Genomic DNA, 12,006 nt, shown 5'->3' with positions numbered 1-12,006 from the left:
ACTACTCTGAATTTACCAACTTTTTGAGAGAGGATATAAAGTAGAGATTAAGAGCATAAGCCTTAGAGCCAGACTGCCTGAATTCAAATTCCAGTTACACCTCTTAGTATCTGTGTGATGCTAGGCAAGTTCCTTAGCCTTCCTTGTTTTTAAAAAAAATATTTATCTTGGCTGCCCTGGGTCTTCATTGTGGCACGCGGGATCTTTGCTGCGGCATGCACGCAGGATCTAGTTCTACTGACCAGGGATTGAACCCAGGCCCCCTGCATTGGGAGCGTGGAGTCTTACCCACTGGACCACCAGCCACGGAAGTCCCTCCTTAACCTTTCTTTACCTTAATTTCCTCATCTGTTAAACAGGAATAACAATAATGTGATCAATCTCATAGGGTATTGTGAAGATTAATTGTGAATATTAATCTTGAATTAATGTATGCAAATTAGAAAATAGGACCTGCCACTTAGAGCTCTGCAAGTGTTACTTATCATCATCATTATTTTTACTTTTATGTTTAGTGTTACATGGGATTGGACGCCTAAGGCAGTGGTTCTCAAACTTCATCAGGCATCAGAAGCACCTGGAGGGCTTGCTACACCATCCCCACCCCCAGAGTTTCTGATTCAGTAAGTCTGAGATGTGGCCTGAGAATTTGCATACCTAACAAGTTCTCAGGTTATACTGAGGCTGCTGGTCTGAGGAGTACTGTTTGAGAACCACTGCCCTAGAGGATAATGTGACATGCAAAAGAAGAAATAAGTTGCTTTCTGCTCTATGTTGTGACAGAGCACCTGAAGCGGCAGCAGGCCTCATGCACAGTGTTGGATGAGAACACAGCAAGTCATCTGGGCATCGCTGCAAGTGGTAAGCCAAATCCCCAGTTCTTTCTCATCAGATTTTGCTGTAACTGTCCTTGGAAGCACAGTGGTACATTTGGGTGAGTGTGGACCTTGAGGTCAGGCACACTCCACCTCAATTCTGACTCCATTACTTACTTTGGTATGACAGACTGTTTAATGTCTCTGAGCTTCAGTTATCCTCATCTGTAAAATGAGAATGATAACTCCTACCTAATGATGTTCATGCATAGTGCCTGGTACGTTGTAAGATACTTAACAAATGTTAGTCTCCTTCCCTTCATAGGACTGCTGGCAGGATGAAATGAGATAGCATATGTAAAATGCCTGGCATACATTAAAGGGCACTACCCTTCCCCACCCAAATTCCTTCCCTGGCTCCAATCTGGAAACATCTAACAAGTGGGAAGAGGGTGGCCCCCCAGAATAAATCTGTACAATTTGTTTTCAGGGACTCTTGCCTCCTCTTTTATGTGCCATTTCTTTCCTCTGTCTCTCTCGAGCCTTGGCACAGGCAAGGCTTCCTGCCGTTTCGCCTGGCAAAGAGCTCCCCAGACCTCAGAAGCAGCTGCTGTGGATACAGGCGCCCTGCAGATTGCCACCTGGCCCCCTGCTCTTGTGGGAAGAGGGGAACCCGTGCATTGCAGACTTCAGGGTCCACTGATTAGCCTTAATTTTTTGCACTCCATTTTTTTTTTTTTTGGCTGCGTTGGGTCTCCGTTGCTGCACGTGGGCTTCCTCTAGTAGCGGCGAGCGCGGGGCTACTCTTCATTGTGATGTGCGGGCTTCTCACTGCGGTGGCTTCTCTTGTTGCTGAGCACAGGCTCTAGGCGCACGGGCTTTAGTAGTTGCGGCACGTGGGCTCAGTAGTTGTGGCTTGCGGGCTTTAGACCACAGGCTCAGTAGTTGTGGCGCACAGATCTAGTTGCTCCACGGCATGTGGGATCTTCCCGGACCAGGCATTGAACCCATGTCCCCTGCATTGACAGGCAGATTCTTAACCACTGTGCCACCAGGGAAGTCCTGCACTCCATTATAAGGCAGGTTTTCTCAAAATTTTTTTTGTTCTAAAGTTAGGTCTTTCAACTGTTTTTAGATCAAAGGCATTTAGAAGAACAAGAAACTAACAGTAATAAAGAAGACAGCAGTATGCTTTGGACCAAAGAAACTCAGGATCTAGAAGAGGATACAGAGAGGTAACAGAAAAAGCTGGATTATTTTTTTTAAGTGTTTGAAAAAACTATAGTGTTAGTTTATATTAGTTTTTCTTCTGATATTGACAAATAAGGAAATAATGGTCTTTTGTCATACTATCCTTATAGCCCCTATTCCTAAAAGGTTTCTTCTGTTTTTTTTTAAAAGTCCTTAATTGTTATAAAATACATATAACACAAAATTTTTAAGTGTACATTTCAGTAGTGCTACGCATATTCACATTGCTGTGCAACTGATCTCCAGAACTTTTTCATCTTGCGAAACTGAAACTCTATACCCATTAAACAACAACTCGCCATTTCCCCCTCCCCTCAGTCCCCGGCAACCACTGTTCTACTCTCTGTTTCTCTGAGTTTCACTATTCTTTTTTTTTTTGAACATCTTTATTGGAGTATAATTGCTTTACAATGGTGTGTTAGTTTCTGCTGTATAACAAAGTGTATCAGCTATACGTATACATATATCCCCATATCCCCTCCCTCTTGCATCTCCCTCCGGTGTTGTTTTGTCACTGGCTTATTTCACTCAGCATAATGTCTTCAGGGTTCATCCATGTAGCATGCATCAGAATTTCCTTTCTTCTTAAGGCTGAATTCCATTGTGTGTGTGTGTATCACATTTTGTTTATCCATTCATCTGTTAGTGGACACTGGGTTGCTTCCACCTTTTGACTACTGTAATGCAGCTCTGAGTGTGAGTGTGCAAATAGCTCTTCAACACACCCTGCTTTCATTTCTTTTGGATATGTACCCAGAAGTGGTATTGCTGGATCATATGGTAAATCTATTTTTATTTTTTTGAGGAAATGCCATCCTGTTTTCCACAGCAGCTGCACGATTTTACATTCCCACAAACAGTGTACAAGGCTTCCACTTTCTCCAGATCCTTGCCAATACTTGTTATTTTCTGTTTTGTTTTTTTTTTTTCTGGCTGTGCCAAGCGGCATGCGGGATCTTAGTTCCCCGACCAGGGATTGAACCCGTGCCCCCTGCAGTGGAAGCACAGAGTTTTAACCACTGGACCACCAGGGTGGTGGTGTTTCTGTTTTTTTGATAGTAGCATCCTAATAGGTGTGAGGTGATACCTCATTGTGGTTTTGATTTGCATTTCCCTAATGATTAGCGATGTTGGGCATCTTTTCATATGCAGAAGGCCATTTATATATCTTCTTTGGAGAAATATCCTAGTCCTTTGCCCATTTTTTAATAGGATTATTTATTTTTTTCTTGTAAAGTTGTTGTTTGTTGTTTTTACTCCATTTTGTGAGGGAAACATCGGTTTCAGTTTCTTTCAAAGCATTTGAAAGAGAATTTTTAGATCTTTCTAGCCAAATAAGAGTAGATGGAGGCAACCATCCAGACAATTCAGTCTGAAAACACAAGTTTGCCTCAAGAAACCCAATTCCGTTCTTGACTTGGAGCTCTCCTTTGACCTGTGTTGTAAGGTAAGCCACTTCAGATCACCTCCTTTGCCTCCTAACATTTCCTGCTTTGTCCGAACTGTTATTCAGGGCCAGGACTGGAGGGAGGTGAGTGCAACACACTCCTTGGTCACAAAATTGAAGGAGGCACCAAAAAACTCAGAAGTCAAGAAAAGTACTATTTTGATGCCGTATTTTAAAAAATCAATACTAATGCAAAAAAAAAAAATCCATGATGAACAAAATATTTACGTTTTAAAGAAAGAGAGGCTATGGATCTACACTTACACCACTTGCTTCATCCCCATCCTGGACCAGCAAATCCTTGGGGAAGCCCTGCAGAATACTTTCAGCTGCAAACGTTAGAAAACCCCACCATCGTGTTTAAATGAGTTTGTCTCACATGACATGAAGCCCGGAGGTTGGCAGGGCATGGCTGGCATAGCAGCTCAATGATGCTACCAGGGACTTAGGCTCTTCTGAGCTTTCTGCTCTACCAGACATAGCATGTTGGCCTTTGTTTTCAGGCTTGTCAACTCCTGGACAAGGTGGCTGCTATCCATACTCCAGGCAGAAATAAGAGGGTGGGGCAAAGGAATAGTCTAGCCAACTTCATGTCTTTTTATCTGGAAAGCAAAAGCTTTCCTAGAAGCCCTTCTCAGCAGATGCCTACTTATATCTCCTTGGCCAGATGTGACGCATGGCCACCCTTGGTTGCCAGGGAGACTGGAAATTGAGTTTTTAGCTTTCAGCTGCTGTAGAAGAGGAAGGTAAGGGAGGAGAGTGTTATGAATAACTTTTGGGTAGTGAATCCAGTTTCTGTCACACTCTTCAAGGGCTAAACTATTCTCCACAAGGAAGGAAAAGAGAGAGACCTGGACAGGAAGTGAGGAGACTAGAGCCCTGGGACCTGAGAGGAAGTGGGGAGAGGTTTTTTTTGTGTGTGTGTGGGGGTGAGACAGAGAAGACAAAGAGGCAAAGGGGGAGGAAGGTAAACTTTTATAAACCTTTTGTCTATAATGTATGATGTAACTCCATTCATTCCATCTCCCCCAAACACCTTCGGTAAATATCTAGCCATTATTTAAGGCAAAAGAAGAGTAGCTCAAGAAGGCCAGATTACATTTGGTTATACAAATATAAAGTGCTTTGCACATTATCAAAAGTTAGCTACTATTATCATTGTCTCTTCCTTTTTCAAAAGGGCTGGCTATGCTAGACACAGGTGGATGCCCACAGATGCTCAGTCATCTCAGTCCTTGGCACCAAGCCAGAGTGGAAGATATTTTTTCAGATGGTTGGGACTTTTCAGGCCTTCTGAAAACACATTCTCTGCATCCAGTAGCCTCAGAGGCAGTTCTTTTTTAAACATCTTTATTGGGGTATAATTGCTTTACAGTGGTGTGTTAGATTCTGCTTTATAACAAAGTGAATCAGCTATACATATACATATGTTCCCATATGTCTTCCCTCTTGCTCAGAGGCAGTTCTTAATCTGAAAAACTTGTGGGAATGAGTGTGCATTTCTAGCCTCAGGTGGAAATTGATGTAATGATCTAGAATTGAGACAGAGTCTAATATCACACTTTGGGCTTTTTTGTCAAGAGGCTAAAGGAGGGTTCTGGTGCACGTTTAAATCGGATCTAAGTGACCACTACAACTCCAGGTACAGTCTCACCGAGCTCTCATTTTCTCATGTGTATAGTGAAAGCAGGAGTTTGGAGGTCCTTTCCCGCTCTAGAGTGCTATGCCTCCTTGTCAAGGGAGAAGGGGAATGATTGCTGTCTCAATTCTCTTCACTTGCCCTTGCACAGAGCTCACTCTACGCTTGATGAGGACCTGGAAAGATGGCTGCAGTCACCTGAGGACAGCACGGAGCTACAGGGTCTCCCCAAGTGCTCGGCAAGGTTATTGTTCTCCATCAGGGGATCATTTTTTTTTCTTTTTCAGGAAGGGGGACTAGATTTTAGTTCAGTTTTTTGAAAAAGATAGATTTTAGTTTTTTAGGAAGTACATGGACTCCTCTGAGAAGGAATGTTTGGTGATGGCGTTACATTGCTCTAGATAAGCCAGCCCCGCCTTCTGTCTCCCCCCTCTTCCTCCAGCCACCCACAGTGCTCAAGATACTGACTAGCAGACTGATATTAGTATAGAAACAGGCCTCTAAGACTGCTGTGTCTAGGCCCTGTCACCTTCAACATTTTCATCAGTCATTCGAATTAAATCAGAAAAGGCATGCTTATCAAATTTTTAGATAACACAAATCTAAGGATAAATGCTGATGTGATGGGCAGATAAACTGTGGCTTCAAAATGGTCTTGACAGGTGGAAATGTTAGATTTCTCTGAAAGATAAAAGTGAGCATTTAGATCCAAAAGTATAGAATGTGAGAGATCTGACCTAATGGAGCGTTTTTGATCAGAGGCTCCTTCTCAACTGTAATTTCATTGAAGATGGGAAGTGCATCTTATTTTTATACGCCCAGCATTTAGCATGCATTTTGAGATGTGGTAAGAATTCAAGAAATTCCCTTGAAGAAGACATGGACAGCGACTCCATGAGGCCTCAGCTTGAGGCAGTTGCAGCACTGATGCTGAACAGACAGAAATGTACAGCCCAGGTCACGGTGATGTCTTAGGCTAGCTAGAGGACTTCTAGAACTCATGTGGGGCTCCTTTGGGGTGTCACATTTTAACAGTCAACAAATAGAAGAGGGTGGCCACAGAACAGCTAGAAGTCTGGAAACCTTGTCATGTGAGAACAGCTTAAGGAGCTGGGAAGGCTCAGTCTGAGAAGAGCAAATGGAGTAGAGAATTTGATAGCTGCCCCCAAATACCTGAAATATTGTAAAGTGAAGAGAGTCAGCTTGCTCTCTTCTGCCCCAAAGGACAGAGCCACTGACCAGAAACTGCAGAGTAAGAGATTTTTATTCAGTAAAGCACAAGCTTTCTAATGGCCACAGCAATCTGATAGAGAAACAGCTGCCTCTACACTAACTTTCACAGCAGCTCCTCCCACCCGAGCGTAGGCTGCGTGACTCTCTGGTCCAGGGCATTTGGACGGAGGTAATAGATAACCTCCTCCAACTTTAGAGCCTGTGATTCTATTAGTGATGAGAGGTTAGGAGGGAAAAAAATCCTTTTCACCCTAGCTGGCTTTATTTTCTCTCTCACTTTGCGTATTTTATTTTGAATATCCACCAGATGAAAACAGAAGAAAAATCCCTAAACCATGTCCGTTTGATTCATCCATCATCCGTTGAGCACTGTCAGTGAGCCGAGCACTGTGCTGGGGGCTAGAGATGCAGAGGGATAGGCTGTCTCTGCCCTTAGGGAGCTTATAGTTGAGTGGGGAGTTGGTTTCTGCTTACTGGTTTGACAAAGGTGGTCTTCAATTGTTAGATACTGCAGTTAGATATTGAGAGTTTTAGGAAATGAAGATAAGGTAATAAAAATACATGTGGGTGTAAAAAGGACACCAATTACAACATAAGTGAAATGCTTTTTTCCTTTGGGACAATACAGCCTAGTGGTTGAGAGCAGCGTCTGAGTCAGACTTCCTGGGTTCATCCCAGCTCTAGGACTTACTGGGCATTAATTTAACTTCTTTGTGCCTCAGTTTTCTCATCACTTAACTACCTTATATAGTTGTGATGAGAATTAAATGAGTTAATATACATTGCAGCACTTGAACTGTTCCACAGGGAACGCACAGTTAGCTCTAGTTATTATTATATTTCCTTGGGAGCGCAGTCCTGTTCCCCTGGCCATTGTGCATGTGGTTTAATGACCAAAATCATTGTCATTGAAGGGAGACAAATACCAAAGATCAAGAAGTTGGTGAAAAAAAGAGAAAAGGGGAAGAAAGCATCACGCCAGAGAGAAGGAAATCAGAAAGCTTTTTAGGGACTTCTGAAGAAGGTATGAATTGGATGTTCATTTACAATGTAGCCTGGAGTCCTTGGGCTTCCATGAGCATCAAAGTTATTTAGAAATGTTTCCCAGACGCTATACATAATCCTCCTACACTTTTCCCCTGTAGTTCAGCCCAGGTTTTCTGTTAAATGCCAATTATGTCTTTATCACAAAACAGTAACAACAGCCAATTCTATTTCTAAAGCAAGCCTTCAGCCAGGCTCATATTGTCTGGAAAGACGTTTTCCTTCTAATGTGTCTTCAAAAGATAAGAAATCATAAATTGTGGAATTTAAGTGGAGTCTACAAGTAATGTGAAAAGTACAAAACTTAATTTCAAAACTGTTTCGATAGAGTTTTAAGGCGCCATTCACAAATGATGCCCTCCTATATTTAAGTTCCTCCTCCTCGGGAAGTTAGCCTCATTAACTCTTTCAGATCATCTGGAATCCCTTTTATCCCTTCCCCAGTCCATTCTCATTCTTCTCCTTTTTCTGCCCTGCTTTGTGCCCCAGGATGCTGACCCTTGCGAACTGAATCTGCTGGGCTTCCTGGCCAGCTGGCTTCCTGTTGGCCAATGGGAGACCCCAGCAGAAGATCAGATAATTGGGATATTACTTGCCTTGCTGCCTACCTCAGTACCTCATCTCTGTGTGGAAGTGATGTCCCTCAACAAGCACAGCTTCTATAGTGCAGCCCATCCTTCCCAGTTCTAGCTCTCACCGGGTTCCAGTAACTGTTCTGCCCCGCCTCTCCCCCCGCAACCCCAGTCTCTTCAGGCTTAGGGGTGGTAATGGCTTCCCACTGCTGCTAGTTGCTGGATGCTTTGCCATACCTTGTTTGCTCCCTTAATTCTGACAACACCTCTGTAAGTAGTCACTTCATTAAAGGGCCTGGGGGTGCATTCTGTTTCCTCCAGAACCCTGACTGGCACAAGGCCCAGTGTGTGTGAGCGTTCAGCTAGTATTGAATTCACCGAGAACATAATGCAGGGACTTTGTGAAATTAGCATCATTTGTGTCCATTGCTATGACAGGGAGCTGCAGGATGTTAGGAGTGGAAGCCCAGTATCTGTGTTTTTAGAAAGATTCTATCTCTGTAGAAGAAAACAATTGATGGAGAGAAAACAGTCCACCCTAAACTAGAGAGAGTACTAATGTGACTTCTGAATGCTCTCACCCTTTGACCCAGAAAGTAATCAAGTTGTTTTTTCTTCCTCCTATCAAGAGGATCTAAAACCCTGTTTTTGGAAGCGACTGGGTTGGTCCGAACCATCCAGGTAATGAGATGTCAGATGTTTGTAAGTCAAAGTCCACTGTTTATAGACAACATGAACAGACTTTAAACATGTACCAGTATCTAAATAAACATTAATGACAAAGACTTGAATTCAGAGTTACTCAGTTTTAAAAATGCTAATGTTTATAGTTAATTAAAATACAAGGGGAAATTAATGCCAACTTTGATTACATAATTGGTAGACAGCACAAGAAGTGTGTTTTTTTTTTTTTTTGGCTGTCTTGGGTCTTTGTTGCTGCACGTGGGCTTTCTCTAGTTGCAGCGAGCGGGGCCTACTCTTCATTGCGGTGAGGGGGCTTCTCATTGTGGTGGCTTCTCTTGCGGAGCATGGGCTCTAGGCACGTGGGCTTCAGTAGTTGCAGCACGCGGGCTCAGTAGTTACAGCACACAGGCCCTAGAGTGCGTGGGCTTCAGTAGTTGTGGCACGTGTGCTCAGTAGTTGTGGCACTCAGGCTCAGTGGTTGTGGCGCATGGACTTAATTGCTCCGCGGCATGTGGGGTCTTCCCAGACCAGGGATCGGACCCGTGTTCCCCGCATTGGCAGGCAGATTCTTAACCACTGCGCCACCAGGGAGGTCCCACAAGAACGGTTTTAGATGGAGGGAGTACAGAAGATGCTGCTCTCGAAATGCTTTACATTTCCACGATACACTAACTTATCATAATCTCACTTGATTATAAAGATCAAAGTTTCTTTCCTTTGAACTCAGTTGAATAAAAAGAGGCTGTTGTTTGTGTCTTTAAGAAACACCACACCAACTCAAAACTCCCTTTTTTGTTCAGGATAATCGTGCTGGATCAGAGTAACTTGTCAGACTGACTGGAAGTGGACCATAGATGGACTCCTGGCCTGCGTTTGGGTATCTGCTCATGAGCTCCCTCCTTCCCTCGTCTGCTTCAGTCACCATTAGGGCAGTGGTTCCATTGCTCACACTTTGTTTAGCCGCCACAATAGACAGAACGACTTGTTTGTTTGCAGCACATTTAACCATTTGTTTTCAGTCAGATTTCTGAAAAGTAAACGGTAGTTTTGATTGTAAAGCTTTCTCATTGTGTCCAGAATGGTGTTTGGTTTTTTAATATAAATTTTCAAACACTTCAACTCCTGTTATGTAATAAAATGTTTCCTTTTAATATCAGTTAGGTTTCAGCTGTAAGATATATTTCTGTGTTTTAGCTGTTGGGAGAGGACCTGCCACCCAAAGAAGTTTTGAATTCTGTTACAAAGTTTTGACAAGTAAATAACTACTGCTACCACCCATCGTACAAACTGGCACCAGTCATCCATGTTTTATTACAGAAATATTGCCCTCCTCTTCACCGGGATTGCCATATCCCGTTCCAGCTACAATTGACTTACATGATAAAAGTGTAGGTAGGAATAAAAGCCCAAAATATTTTGAACTCTTTAAGGTGAACAAACATCATCTCTGTATATTTCAGTTTACACCTCACATCCTTAGTGTCTTAGAAGGATGAAACTATGGTAAGAAAGATCACAATATTTTCTCTAACTTAGCCTCTTTTGTGGTGCTAGCCAGCTAACATTTTATCTGTAAGTAGTAGGTCTTTTGTTTGTGAAAACCGGATAGTTCCTATTGTGGACGGTCATATTCATACAGTTCTTAGCTCCCCAAAATTTTACCCTGCACAAATAAAACAGGAAGGTACAAGTTTATTTGACCATCTTAAAGCAAGGAAACAGTGGCTTGCCATTGTAACCAGAGGAAACCCATGACAAATTACTTTACAAATAATACGAAACTTTGAGGGATACAGAGACTTAGTAACATGCAGTATTTCCTCTCAAAAAACTTTATATGGTGAGACAAAACCAACATACCTAAAAATATAAGAGCTAATAGCAGACATATCATGATAAATGGTAAGATATGAAATTACAGGATGATCTATTAGTATTCATAAAGGCTACAGACTCGCACTGCTGTGGTTTGTAATCCTTTGTCTACAGAGTAGACTCTTCTGTCTGGTCAGTGACTATGTAATATTGGCCAACGTTAAGAATAATAATGTTGATAGATATTGTTTACTGGTTATGGAGCACCTGTTATGTGCCAGGTACTTTGTATACTTGGTGCTTTTCCTGCACGTGGCGCTCTCACTGTATTTCTTTAGCATGCTGCTCTTCCTACCCTTCAGCAGCTGTTACTTCAAACTTCCCGTCAACATTTAACAGATGACTTACCTCCAACTTTACAGAGAAATTAGCCATCAGATGGGAACAAATCAGCTTCCCACCACCAGCACTACTAACAAGTAGTCACATCTGTCTCTGTGACTAGAACAGTTGTAGGTAAATCAGTCTACCCTAAACTAGAGGTGGACCTTTTCTACATGTATTCTTTCTATTGATACTTTCCTCCACGTTACACTGAAGGAGGTGTCTCTCTTCCCATCCAAGGCCAGTCTCGTCTTCTGTCTGCTCAGAGTTATCCTTCTCAGGTTATTATCTCCCTTCTTAGTATCTCCAACCCCTTCTTTATTAGCTTCTTTTCATCACTTGACGCACTTGGATTTTTCCCATTGTTAAAAAGTATTCCCTGGATTTTCCTGGCAGTCCAGCGGTTAAGACTCTGTGCTTCCATTGCTGGGGGCACTGGTTCGACCCCTGGTCAGGGAACTAGGATCCCTCATGCCATGTGGTGCGGCCAAAAAAAAAAAAAAAGTATTCCCTGGATCCCACGTCTCTTTCCAGCCACTGCCCCATCTCTTTCCTCCCACTGCAGTTAGAGTTCTTAAAAGAGTTGTCTACACCTGCTGCCTTTAGTGCCTCACCTCCACCTCACTCTTCAACCCACATATAATCTGAACTCTGCTCCTTCCATTCTCAGGCAATCCTAACGTTACCGATGACTTCCACATTCCTAAATCCCAGGAACACTCTTCTGGCCTCATCCAGTTTGCTCTCTCAGACTGTTCCCTTGGCTCCTTTATGTTACAATCTGGTTTTCCTTCTATTTCTCTGGTTATTCCATCTCAGCCTCCTTTGGGGTTCTGCCTTTACCTTTTCTTTTTAAAATTTATTTTATTAAAGTATAGCTGAGTTACAGTGTTGTGTTAATTTCTGCTGAACAGCAAAATAATTCAGTTATACATATATCCTTTTCTTTATTCTTTTTCATTATGTTTTATCACAGGATATTGAATATAATTCCCTGTGCTATACAGTAGGACCTTATTGTTTATCTATTTTATATATAGTAGTTTGTATCTGCTAATCCCAAACTCCCAATCCATCCCTTCCCCACCCCCCTCCCTCTTGGTAACAACAAGTCTGTTATCA

At 42.6% G+C, this 12,006-nt stretch overlaps 1 protein-coding gene across 2 annotated transcripts in view; it reads left to right on the top strand.

The window, feature by feature from the left end:
- The window catches only part of TEX14 (testis expressed 14, intercellular bridge forming factor), an 84,571-nt gene extending 72,820 nt beyond the window's left edge, over positions 1-11,751 (top strand). For both annotated transcript variants that reach the window (XM_024757567.1, XM_024757568.1), the window contains 6 exons: positions 784-861; positions 1,951-2,050; positions 5,304-5,396; positions 7,300-7,409; positions 8,631-8,682; positions 9,486-11,751. In XM_024757567.1, the coding sequence (XP_024613335.1) occupies positions 784-861; positions 1,951-2,050; positions 5,304-5,396; positions 7,300-7,409; positions 8,631-8,682; positions 9,486-9,522 (470 nt within the window). In that variant the 3' untranslated portion in view covers positions 9,523-11,751. The remainder of the gene's footprint in view (positions 1-783; positions 862-1,950; positions 2,051-5,303; positions 5,397-7,299; positions 7,410-8,630; positions 8,683-9,485) is intronic.
- Positions 11,752-12,006: the final 255 nt, after the last annotated feature.

Source organism: Neophocaena asiaeorientalis, unplaced genomic scaffold, assembly GCF_003031525.2.
Source record: "Neophocaena asiaeorientalis asiaeorientalis breed wild unplaced genomic scaffold, Neophocaena_asiaeorientalis_V1.1 scaffold327, whole genome shotgun sequence".
NCBI lineage: Eukaryota > Metazoa > Chordata > Mammalia > Artiodactyla > Phocoenidae > Neophocaena > Neophocaena asiaeorientalis.
This window is presented reverse-complemented; position numbering and strand designations above follow the sequence as displayed.